Source organism: Natator depressus, chromosome 2 (assembly GCF_965152275.1).
Source record: "Natator depressus isolate rNatDep1 chromosome 2, rNatDep2.hap1, whole genome shotgun sequence".
Lineage (NCBI taxonomy): Eukaryota > Metazoa > Chordata > Testudines > Cheloniidae > Natator > Natator depressus.
The window spans coordinates 205,486,993-205,500,233 of record NC_134235.1 but is presented as its reverse complement, the minus strand read 5'-3'; the positions used below and the strand labels follow the sequence as shown (position 1 = coordinate 205,500,233).

The 13,241-nt window shown below is 38.0% G+C and overlaps 1 protein-coding gene across 1 annotated transcript in view; it reads left to right on the top strand.

Annotated features, from left to right (window-relative positions):
• DNAH11 (dynein axonemal heavy chain 11) overlaps positions 1-13,241 on the top strand; it is a 276,304-nt gene that overhangs the window by 223,980 nt on the left and 39,083 nt on the right. Inside the window, 4 exon segments of the mRNA XM_074945797.1 lie at positions 1,404-1,639; positions 3,020-3,142; positions 10,039-10,243; positions 11,655-11,819. Of these exon segments, the coding sequence (XP_074801898.1) occupies positions 1,404-1,639; positions 3,020-3,142; positions 10,039-10,243; positions 11,655-11,819 (729 nt within the window).

The following is a 13,241-nucleotide window of genomic DNA, read 5'->3' as shown; positions in this document are numbered from 1 at the left end:
GTTTGTTATATAAAGGCAGGTGATAAATTGTTCTCCTTAGCCGCTGAGGACAGGACAAGAAGTAATGGGTTTAAATTGCAGCCAGGGAGATTTAGATTAGACATTAGGAAAAATTCCCTAACTGTAAGGGTAGTTAAGCACTGGAACTAATTACTTAGGGAAGTTGTGGAGTCTCCATCACTGAAGGTTTTTAAGAACAGTATAAATAAGCATCTGGCAGGGATGGCTTAGAAAACACTTAGTCTTGCCTCAGTGCAGAGAACTGGACTAGATGAACTCTCAAGATCCCTTCCAATCCTACATTTCTATGATATGGTACATTCCTTTTAGTGCTACAGATTGTGCAAATCTGGTTGACCATAAAACATCATTTCCTGTAAACATTAATTCAATACTTAGACTCGTGTGCATGTGTGTGTGTTGGGTGGGGAGGAATAATTTGTCCCCCTTCCCCAAAACAGTGTTAAGTTTTGGAATTCAGTTCCAGCTGCTACTTTCCAGAAATAAAAACCTAGGGTGAAATCCTCACACTATTGAAATCAATGGGAGTTTTGCCAATATTTCACTCTTAGAGAGGAAAGTTCCGGTATCCCATTATCAGTCCTCAGACCCATAGAGTATACTACCTATTTCCTTAAAACACTTGCTTTTTTTTTAAATTCTTCCCCTCTTGCATGTGCATCTCCATCCCCCTACCTTCATGCTTCACGACTTAAGATTTTCATTTCTTTTAAACCACACAGAAGCATGATAACACTTAGGATAAGTATGACTATCTGATGGCTCTTTGGCTTGTGTGAAATGAGTTGGAGGTGGCAGTGCAGTTCCCAGTCAGTTGGCTCTAATTGGTGAGATTTTGGCCGTCTTTGCGGAGAAGCAATAGCAATGGAGATTGCCCTATCCTGTGATTTATGTAGGTGACCTCTTTATCACATAGCTGAAGCACATTAGCAAAGTGGTGCAAGAAGCCTGTTATGCTGCTATCCATATTGTGTACCTTTTCTGTAAAGAATGAGCTTTATTCTCCAGAATTACCAGTTCAATGCCATTCATGAGCGCTGAATTTGTCCTCCTCTTTAAGTGTTAAAAGCTATATACACTGCAGACTATATACACATATGCTGTTTACTTGATTTAATAAATCCTAAAGAAAATATTTATGAAGTTTCTAGAATGAAAAGAAAACATCATTTAAAAAGTACCACGGTAAACTATAGGATTATCTGCTTTGCATTATATATACTGTTTATTTTGGCATCTCATAGTCCACAGGAGACTTACTTTCTTTATATATATAATAAATCTCTAATTACATTGGCTCCTATTATTTTGTACATCACACTGCGTCTTGTCTTGCTACTTTACAACCTTGCTGGATTATTATATTTCACTCTGATTCAAAGGTTTCTATTCCAATAACTGAAGGCCTGGACCTGATTGCCATGTTGACTGATGATGCTACGATTGCAGCATGGAATAACGAAGGACTGCCCGGTGATAGAATGTCAACAGAAAATGCCACTATTCTAACAAACTGTGAGCGCTGGCCTCTGATGATAGATCCCCAGCAACAGGGAATTAAATGGATAAAGAATAAATATGGAACTGACCTTAAAGTCATACGTCTAGGGCAGAAAGGGTATGTGTGCGCACTGAAGAATTAGCTCTCGTATTTACTTCTATAAATTTCCCCTAATTTTAAGGAGGACTCGGTGTGTGTTGTAATGTATTTACTTGTAGATTTGAAATATTATAGTACTGCTGCTTATTTATCCATAGTAGCATTTCTCATTTTAAAAGCTCTGCTTGAAAAAGGCACTTTCTGCTGTACTGTTTTCAAGTGCTAAAGAGGGAATAAAGTTAATGTGGGAGGTGCATCGCACATGAGGGCAAATTGGTTTTCCCATAAATAGGGTGCTAAAAGCAAAGGCTTTGTTTAGTTTCCTGATTATTGGACATTTATATAGTACAATGTAGTGTATAGGATAATGGCATATATGTACCTAATACAGAGTGAGAAACTCAGTCTAGTGGTATTACACAGAAAACTGCATTCAGTAACAGATTTTCTAAGACATTTTGAATTCTGGCAGCTAAGTTTGAATGGAATTAAGTTTAGGTTCTGTGGAATGGGTCTGTTTTTATCTCCTGTCATGCTGACTTTGATTTATTTAGGGGATTATGGTCTGTTTTGAACTGAATGTTATTTTATCTGCTGCAGTAAAATATCTTTGAAAACTACCACATCTCTTTTAATAACTTTCAAAACCTTTTAAAGACTATCGTACTAGAAGAGGCTAGGTTAGTTTATTTTATTTGAAATCCAGGTACAACAGATAGTTACATAGCAGAGTACAGTAAATGGTCTCAATAATGCTTCATTTTTAAACGCTTTGAACAATTTAGGTCCTGTCTGCCTCCCTGAACTCCATTTTTTTGTACTTTTTCCCACTTGGCCCTTTCTTCTTTTGCTTTCCCAAGTCATACAAATAATTGTCCCCTTTGTGACGTCTTCTGCATGTCTTCCATGCAGCCACTTTATGCCTGAAATGATATAGTTTGGCCCATATTATTATGATTATTTATTTGAATTACTGCTATTTATTTGTCTTGTGGTAATGCCTTGGAGCCTCAGTCATGAACCAAAACCCCTTTGTAATAGGCACTGTGCAAACACAGAACAAATTACTTGAGAGAAAACATCACCTGCAGGTGAATTTGATTTCATTGTGAATGTTCAATGTAAATGTTCATATCAATAGTTCTTCAGGGTAGGACCTTGTGCTTGTGCAAAACCTAACTCATGTTTGTTACTACATAAGCAGGAATAAGGAGCAAAGACTCTTGCCTCAAATGCACAGAATTATTAACCACTGGAAAATATCTTTTTGAGTGCAATACTGGAGGTTTTGATAGAGCTCTTATACAAATATTTCTCGTTTGTATAATCTAAAGCAGAAATATATTGCTCCGTAACTAGCACATCATCTAATAGGTAGGGTTTGGTTTTTGTGTTAAGGTTTTTGAAGACCATTGAAAGAGCGTTGGCCTGTGGAGACACCATCCTAATTGAAAACTTGAATGAAACAGTAGACCCAGTACTTGATCCCTTACTTGGAGGAAACACAATTAAAAAAGGGAAGTAAGTATTCTAGAGCAAGCAGGATTTTTGCGTCGGAGGTGCTGCCAAGGACACTGTATATTTTTCTTTTTCTTACCTTCTCATCATAACTTTCTATGTAGAATTTTTGTTTTGTTTTTTTAAGAAAGGTGATGACTTAAAACTGGTGATGAGTAAATATCAAATAATTGGGCATCTGGATGTGGTTAGATAAGCTCCCAAAAGTTCCTACGCACATCAGAATGTAAAACCATCAATGCCATCCCAATCTTCAAAACCTGTCTCGAAATATTATGACCAGACTTTCTTGTGGGATTTCTAATGCTTTGTTTCTAGCCTTGGCTAGAAACTGGAAGTGCAGAGACATGCAAAATCAGGAAAAGGTAAACCAAATTTCTTTGAACCTCAGCAAAAATTTGCTATATTTTTTAGAATAGTACTTTCTATTTTAAATGCCTCCTAAGTTTATTAAATTCTTTATAGTTAAATATACAACACTTAAAGTAAATTTATTCATGATCACTCACAAATTATAAGGATTTAATAAACCAGAATAGATACATGAAGGGATCCTTTTACAATTTTATTTATGACAAAATGTTGCAGCCTGATCTGAAACCCACTGAAGTCAATAAGGGTCTTTCTACTGACTTCAATGGGCTTTGGCTCAGGAACTAACTGATAACCCCTTTCTGGCAGTGGAAATTAATACACACTTGTATGTCTAGATATGGGCCTTTCATGGTCAGAGATGAGGCACATTGGTGGGACTATGCTGTACCTGTTCTATGGCTGAATGGAAAAGTTCAGTCTCCAGTGCTTTCTAGCACTTTTCATAAGAATTTCAATTTGTATCTTATGAGTATTAAGTTTTTAAAATAAATTTATAGCACATCAGCAGCTGCTGCAGTTACCTTGGAGAGAGATTTTGGTTACATCTGTGTAATCCTGGAGTGAATCTTTTCAGTTAATTGATCTTTTCAGCTGAAATATGGCAACGTGATCTCTGGTCAAATACGAATTTTTGTTTTTACAGGCTGTGAAAAATAACTCCAAAGATTTTGAATTCTGCGAGAGTGAAACAAATAGCAAGAGTTTGTTTCCCCTATACTTGGCTCAGTGTGCCATGGGCTCTTTGAGGCCTTCCTGGATAGCCACCAGAGTCCGGCAGAAGGGACCATAGTTTCATATGTCCCTCAAGCAGATGAGACCAAGTGAAATATGCTTGTTTTATTAGTGATTTGATTACTTACACAACAGGAAATTAGTCGGAGGCAAAATACTACTACTTGTGTTTGTCCCTTCCCTCCCTCCCTCCCCTTCCCCCCCCCCCCCAAAAAAGGACCCATTTTTTGGCAGGTTACCCAAATTTTCTGCATATTTGTCAAAGCTGCACGTAAAGGCTATAAAGGCTATGGAGTGAACACATCACTTGTTCAGGCCTAGCACCATTTTATGCAAGACACAGCATTACCCTGCACCGTACCCCTTTGAAATGTTTCATTTTCATTACATTTTAGGAAGTAACTGAAAAGTCTCAAACAACTGCTCAACTCTTCCCCCATTATCTCTACCTACTGCATTCTTGGTTAGATGATGATCATTAGTTATTATTTTTCAGTCCACAAAGGTTTGCTAGGTACCTCACAATACAAATAAGATAACACAAGGACTGATTCTGCTTGCACATACACCAATGTAAATCTCAAGTAATTCTATTAAGGCCTAGTTACGCTGGTATAAAACTGGTGTGATCAGAATCAAGTCCCATGGTCCTGAAAGTCTTACTATCTAATTTCAGACGTGATGTAACAAAGAGGGTTATAAAATAGTAGGGAGGATTTGAGGTGGAAAGGGCAGGGGTCATAGCAATATAATTATACAGTAACTCAGCAATGGCTTGCACATAGCATGATGGAGCAATATATATAAACACTAGTCAATTTAATATTTAGTAATCAGTGTGTTTAAGTGTTCTTTACAAGATTGAATAAAAGGTCATCCAGTTAACATTTCAAAGACATTACACACAATGAATCATGGAAGATGTGCCATGTTTACCTCCTGTGGCAGTAGAACTATGCAGACCTCCCCTAGCAAACAAGCAAAGTTTTCAGCATTCTGTTTTTTAGTAGTTTTGTCAGGCATTTGTTTTTTCCTCCTAATAAAGAAAGACTAGAAAGATGTTTGTGATAGATATGGTGTAGTCCAACAGTTGAAGTTCATTAATAATTGGAATGTTGTAGAGTACGAAGTAATGAATACTAATTACTCCTTTCATGTCTGACAGCACCCTGCAGACCAATACATCAGCCTAGACTTTAATTTGGTTCTAGTAATGGTTTCATCAATAGTACATTAATTCTGTGTTTGAAAAGATATACAGTTGAACCTGACCCACACAGTAGATACCACTGTCATAAAATGGCCACATACTGACAACAGCTGGATAATTAGAAATAATTAAATCCGCTGAGCTTCAGACAATCCTAATTTTAAGTAAAATATGTCTTATGATATCAATCGACAGAAAGCATAGCTGGGAAGATATATCAACTTGTAGTCCTTCCAAAGCAAATTTATTAGCTTACATATTAAAAAAAACTTGCTGATTTGTGAAGCAACTTCATAAAATTATATCTCCCCATAGTTAACTGAGGTTATTCTTGAGCTTAAATCTCGTACAGTCACTCTATAATGAACATACCATAATACCAATTTATGGTGGTGTTTCTGAATGAAGACTGCTGTCAACATTTTGTTTTAGAGAACCTCATATATATAATCTTCTCCTACAAGATGAGTGACTGCAGTGGGGGCTGTGGGCACTTGGCATCTGAAAACCAGGCTTACTATCTTTAGGCACCTACGCTTTAAAATGTTGGCCGTGCAAATATATTTCCATTCACTTAACAGGGAGTATGTAGTGGATTGTGATCTCCTTTTCACAAAAAGGATTGGGGCATTATGAAGTACAAATTGTACTTTGAGATGTTTTCAGGTTTGATTGTGCATATAGTTGCAGCATTAGTCTGATAACATTGTGTCCATGCATGTGAGACATGACTGTTATGTATTCTTTAGGAAACAGCACGACAATTAACTCAGTTTCTATTCAGGAATAGCTTTCATTTCCTTGAACGTCTTGCCAGCTGTGCAACTTTCAGGCAGAATTTTTTTCCACAAAACTAGTTTGACCAACTTGTACAGTCTGCCTGCTGTGATTGCTAAGTAACCGCTTCAGTCTGCATCTGATTAGTTCAGCTTTGCTCTCTGCATTAGTTGCTGGAGTTCACACGTGTGAGACAGAAGCTTTTAATTTAAACAGCAGGGTTTGAAATAAAGCTTTTCATAAATCAATGGAAAGGTAGTTTTTCTTCCCCCCAAAGTAGAAAAATATTGTTTCCCTTGCTTTCTTGTCCGAAAATCTATGTACCGCCTCTCTTCATCTTGTCTGGGCCGCTCGGAAATGCAGTAGTAGTAGGAGTCTGACGTATTTTATACCATTTAGAGGCACAGTTCTTTAACGGGAACTATCCATCTTGAAATTATACAGGAGGTCAGACTAGATGATCTAATGGTCCCTTCTGGCCTTAAATGCTATACATCTATGAAATACAAATCTTTTAATTTTAAGTAGTCAAACTACACCGGACCCTTTCTAGAACGTGCGTCTATATAGCATAAATTCGCATATAACGCGGTCGCGCCCATGGATCCCAAATTTAATTACTTTAATTGGAATTCATTTTAACGCAGTCCCCACTATAACGCAGTACTGCGCATGGATCCCAAATCCCGCGTTCTAGCGAAGGTCCGGTGTAATTACTAAAAAAGCTGTTGTTCAAGTTTCAAGATGGATCAGGGATTCTCACCTTTTTTCATACCATGAGGCCATATTCATCCACTCAAGACTTCCTCCTCAGCAAGTCTCTTCTTCTAGGGTCTTGGGTGTTATCCTGCCTTTTCTCCCAGAGAACATACCTGTAAGGGAAGAGCTGTTCCTTTGGTAGATTGGTTCAGCCGTGGTAATTAATCCTCAGGGTGTGAAGCTTCATCCTCCAGATCGTTCAGAGCATCTGCCAACGCAGGGCATTGCCTTCCATAAAGTGGCTGTCTTTGAGTATGTCATCAAAACTTTCTCTATTCTGGTCCTTTGACCCAGGAGCCATTCATCCCTTTCACCTGGGACTGGAAGAAAAAAATGAGGTGTTGCTTTGGGTGTCAGGTCCTAAGAGAGAGACACAGAACAGAGATGATTTTGCAGGCTCTCTTGGTGGTCTCTGTGTTCTCAACCTTAATCAATCTCATACTGAGCTGGCCCTGGAAACTCCCTTTATTCCAGATCTACTCTCCCAAAGATGAATTCCTTTTGTCCACCTCTGGTGCCTCAAGCTAATGCATGTAAACTGACTGAAACTGCTTTTTAGATTAAGGCTTCTTCTCTGAAGTTGCTGAGTAGTGAGCAGCAGAAAAGTTGAAGCTGATGAGAGCTCCTTGGTATTTCTGAAACTCAAGTCACTTTATTTAGGTACACAATTATTGATTTAGGCACCTAACTTGAAGCTCCTATTTCTGAAAATGTTGGCTTTTGTGCCTACTCATCAGCTATATCTATTGTTCATAGACCCATCAGAAGACAGGAGTTTAGTTCCCATCCTTACATTCCAAGATTCTTAAAACAAAACAAAACACCACCACCAACAAAACATTGTTGCAAAGACCTCGCTATTTTCTTGGTGGTACAGATGCTTTGGGATTAAACTCTGGGACATGTATCTCTCACTTTATTTTGAGGCAGCCCTTTGGGCTGTAGTAATTTCTACAAGAAAAGTGGGGGTGATCTATCGTTTTTTCATTTTTCTCTGAAAGTCTCTAACTAGAAGGAAGTGGTGGTTCTGCAGCTTATATATCAAGCTTGTTTGAAAGGTCTTCTTCCATGTTCCCTGGCAGGGGGAGACTTACTGCAGTCTGTTCTGATTGTCCCTGTTGGTAGGATGGGAGAAGAAAAGACTATAAGTGAAGGAATTACCAAAAGTAATCCTTTGTAGTAATTCATGTAGAGCCACTCTTGCACTACCTCTCCATTCAGAATTCCGTTCGTAGCACTTACACACATTATATTATTTCATACTCCAGAATTAATTTCTAGGTAGATATAGTTCATGGAAACAATGAAATGATTCTGTTTTGTGTTTTCCGCCCCTCTGGTTAACATCATTGTTGCTCATATTTTTTGACCCATAAGAGAGCAATAGCAAAACATTTATTTTTCCCAAATCTGTGATTAACAAAAAAGTCAGCATAGCTGCAGTTATAAAACCCACTGAGTCATTCTGTAGTTTTTGCCTTTCATAGATGATAACCACACAAATTGATGATTTATTACTTCTGTGAATTGAGAACTCATAAAATAATACTTCTATACAAGAGTCCAGGGCTCATTTAACAGCCAGACTTCCTTTCATTTCTATAACGTAGTATTGTTCCCTAGATAGTCTCCCCATTGACGAAGCTAACTCATGTACTCCTCTGTCAGAGACCTGGTTCCAACACCCTTATGCCTGTGTATATGTATGTTGCATTGAGGACAAAATCACCCTCTTAGTTGTGCTCAGCTGTGTTCAGGTCTGATGTTTTGCTCTCCATATCCATTTAGAAGTCCACATTAGGCGCTTAACGTGTTGCAAGAACACGGTGTCAGAATTGAAATCTGCCTTGCTGACCTGAGAAGTGAATTTTATCCCACCCAAAAAATAATAAATTGGATGCTGGATCCTTTTTAGTACAGTTTTATATAGGATTTGGTTAATTTTATTTTAAAATCCAGGCCATTTATATACAGGTGCCTAAATAAGAATTTAGGAGCATAACTTCTTGCTGCCAGGTTTCAAAAGTTTGGCTAGAGTTCATATGCTTTTTGCAGGCCAACCAGGTTCACCATCTGCCAGTATTCAGAGGCCTTTCATTCCTCTGATTCTCTAACCTTGTAAGCTCAACAGCAGTTTGACTGAGCTAGTTGTTGCGGTGTGCAGGATACCACCTCCTCGTTGTTCAATCTCATTTGTATTTTTCCACTTCATGGTGCTCTGAGGTAAAGAGGTAAAATAATAAGAGACCAAAGACTACAGAACATTAACTTTTGTTTTTCAAAACTATGCCATAAAATAAGAGGGCTAGGTCAATGCTACCTTATCTCCATGTCTCATCTTGATGCTTTAGTAAGGTCTCCTGCTAACAGTAGCACCACAGCAAGGGCAGAGCCAGAAAGCAATGCCTTACTTAAGGGATCTTAAGTGGAATAAAAAATTATTTTAGAATCACTCACTCTATGCAGCATGTGACCTAGTAATTAATTTGTTTTGAACAAAACATTTTGTTGGCCACCTTTAAAAATCCTCTTTTATTCCTCCGTCGACAGCCCTGTGTCTCTTCCGGTCATTTGTCAGTTTATCAAACATATTTCTGTTTATTTCTTTGTGTTAGCCTTTATAGCTGGAATATTTAAAAGATGCTAAAGAAAACAATTGTAAGAACACACACAGTTCATGTAAGAATTATTTGAAAACTTGTCCAAGTTCATGGTAAGGAGCAAGGACACAAGGTTACCTCTGAACTGTGAACTCTTCAATGAACCTGTTTCATTGTCAATAAGCCACAAGTGTATGCTATATGAGCAAGTGAACCTACGGAAATGAAAAGGATGAAATGATGGCAGAGAGTCTAAACTTCATTTGCTTCAGGTGAATTTTATCATCCTCATTTTGTGTCTCAGACTGCAAATATTGAGCATTTGGTTTGTGTCTGTTTTCTGTGGCATTAAACTTGTACAATACTGGTCTTATGTAATGTAGGATATTTGTGAATTGCTTTATTCAGTACTTTTTTCCATCACTGTGCACGTTAACTATTGTCAGGTATATCAAGATTGAAGACAAAGAATGTGAGTTCAACAAGAATTTCCATCTGATCCTTCACACGAAGCTTGCTAACCCTCACTATCAGCCAGAATTACAGGCTCAGACCACCCTCATTAATTTCACTGTCACAAGGGATGGGCTAGAAGAGCAGCTGTTGGCTGAGGTTGTTAGTGTTGAAAGACCTGACTTAGAAAAACTTAAGGTGAGACCACCTTTTGACCAGTCCATTGCTGTTCCTCAGGGTCTAAGTCCAGCATTAATTTACCCAGTTGAATCTACTGAGCAATGATTGTCAATAACTTGTATATCAAGTAGATACCGAGAGGTGCGTGAAGCACTTGCTTAAGTCCCACTGATTTCTCAACTCTGCAAGTCTTGGGGTTTGGTTCTAACAAAGTATTGCTAGAATTTATATATCATGATCTTATTCTTATATTTCTTTCTGCTCTTCCATTTTCACTATGTCTGTGAAAGGTGAAATGGATTAACCCCGTTCAGTGTATTTTGTGAGTCAATGGTCTTGAGCCAATAAGCACAAACTAAATTTCATGCCAATCTGTAAGAGGATATGACTGCACTAGTAGGCTCTAGGGCATTGGGTTAATTGTACTAAGAATCTATTCTTGCTGTTTGTGGAATGAAGAAATGTATTTATGGCAGTAATAACATATTTTACAGTAATTTATGAACAGAAATATTTTTATAAATGGTTGAAAAGGGGTCTTGATTAGATTTGTCATATGATTACTGGATGTTAAATGAAAGATTAAAAATATGTAGGTGAAAAATTAATAATAAAAATACTTCATATGGCTATAGTACATTTCTTTCAAAGATCTTGAAACACTTTGCAGACTCAAATGAGTCAAGCCTCACAACACCAGTAGGAAGTTGAAACTATTTTACCCATTTATAGAAGAGTAAACGGTGGTACAGATGTTAAATTACTTTTCAAGGAACAGAGCTGGGAACATTGTCTGGAAAACTTCTGAGCCAGATTCTCCCTTATATCTGAGCTCTGCTTGGGGCAGAGTTGTGACGACAGCTGTCAGGGATGCAGTTATGCTTCCCTGATCATCTGAGTTATTTTCTGCCAGCTACATGGTCCAGTGGAGTGCCCCCAGTAAGGGACCATATGCTGATTGGATGTTTCCTGGAAGGATCATAAACCAATGGATGATCAAGGTAGAAGAGCAGACCTCTGCCATGCTTTCTCTGCCTTAGCCCGCATGCTGAGGTGAGGGGGAAGTGGCTAGTGCAGGAGTTGGCTCCATCAGCTTTACAGGTGAATTTCCTCTGCCAGGGAATTCTCCACTCGCCAGTTATAACCAGATCCCGCTCACTTTGTGCAACCCTGAGCAGAAGAAGGGGGTTAGAGCAGAATCAAGCCAGGTTCTTGGTGTCATGCTTTCATGTTTGACCATGCTTTCCTCCTGTCTGGTTGCTATAATTGTAACATACTTTTTCATTAGAATAGAAGAGGTCATCTCTTTTTTAGAAACAAAATTGAAATGGAGTCATGTAGCTGAATGGAGAATAATGGCCAAAGATTCTGCAAAACAGATGGTCATCCTTTGTTGCTGTTGTTTTAAATTTTTCATTCCCTTTGTTAGTCTCTCCTGACCAAGCAGCAGAATGATTTCAAGATTGAGCTGAAGCACCTGGAGGATGATCTTTTGCTTCGTCTGTCAGCTGCTGAGGGTAGTTTCTTGGGTGACACGGAACTGGTAGAGAAACTTGAATCAACAAAGTCGACAGCGGCAGAAATAGAGCACAAGGCAGTAACACTTTGTTCTTTTATTAGTTTTAGAAGTTACCTGTAAAATTCAAATTAATTACATATTTTAAAATGAGGGTTTTTTAGAATTATCCACAAGTAGACTTTGTTTCGTTTTAATGTTGCTGTTATTCTTAGTTGTTTGGTAAATGTTTTATATGCAATGACTATATTAGTGGCATGTGACTGGTCACATAAATCACGTGGTATAATTTTTGCTCTCTGGTTGGATGCCTGAAACTTCATAAACAGGATGAGCATTAGTGGCATGAATTGTGATTAAACATATTTGTGTGTATTATCCTTTATCACAAATGAATACGGGTATTCTCAAAAAGAACTGCCATTCCCTAACATTTAAATGAATGGACGGTCTATATGTATGAAAGCTCATGGAAATGCAAAAGGATGTGAATGTGGCTGAATCCAAAATCATTTCAAAATCTAAGAAACCTGCTTTCAAGTAGTTTTTCTCACTATTTGCCTCCTCTAAAACGAATTAACAGACTAGCTAGAGATAAGAATGGCCATACTAGGTCAGACTAATGCTCCATCTAATCCAGTATCCTGTGTCCAACGGTGGCCAATGCCAGGTGTTTCAGAGGGAATGAACAGAACAGGCAATTGTCAAGTGATCCATCCCGTCACCCATGCCCAGCTTCTGGCAATCAGAAGCTATGGACACCGAGAGCATGAGGTTTCATCCCTGACCATCTTGGCTACTAGCCATCAATGCACCTATCCTAAATGAATTTATCTAATTCTTTTTTTAACCCTGCTATAGTTTGGGCCTTCAGAACATCCCTTCACAATGAGTTCAACCGGTTGTGCGTTGTATAAAGAAGTACTTCCTTCTATTTGTTTTAAACTTGCTGATCATTAATTTTATTAGGTGACCACTGGTTCTTCTGCAATGTGAAGAAGTAAATAACGCTTCCTTATTCACTTTCTCCACACCATTCACAATTTTATAGACCTCTGTCATATCCCCAGTTAGTCATCTATTTTCCAAGCCAAAAAGTCCCAGTCTTTTTAGTCTCTTCTTATATGGAAGATGCTCCATACCTTTAATAATTTTTGTTGCTCTTCCCTGTACCTTTCCCAATTCTAATATTTTTTTGAGATGGAGTGACCAGAACGGCATGTAGTATGCAAAGTGTGGGCGTACCTTGGATTTATATAGTGGCATTATGATATTTTCTGTCTTATCATCTATTCCTTTCCTAATGGTTCCTAACATTCGGTTAGCTTTTTAGACTGCTGCTGCATATTGAGAAGATGTTTTCAGTGAACTATCCACAATAATTCCAAGATCTCTTTTTTGAGTGGTAACTGCTAATTTAGATCCTATCATTTTGGGATTATGTTTTCTAATGTGCATTACTTTGCATTTATCAACACTGAATTACACTAGTCATTTTGT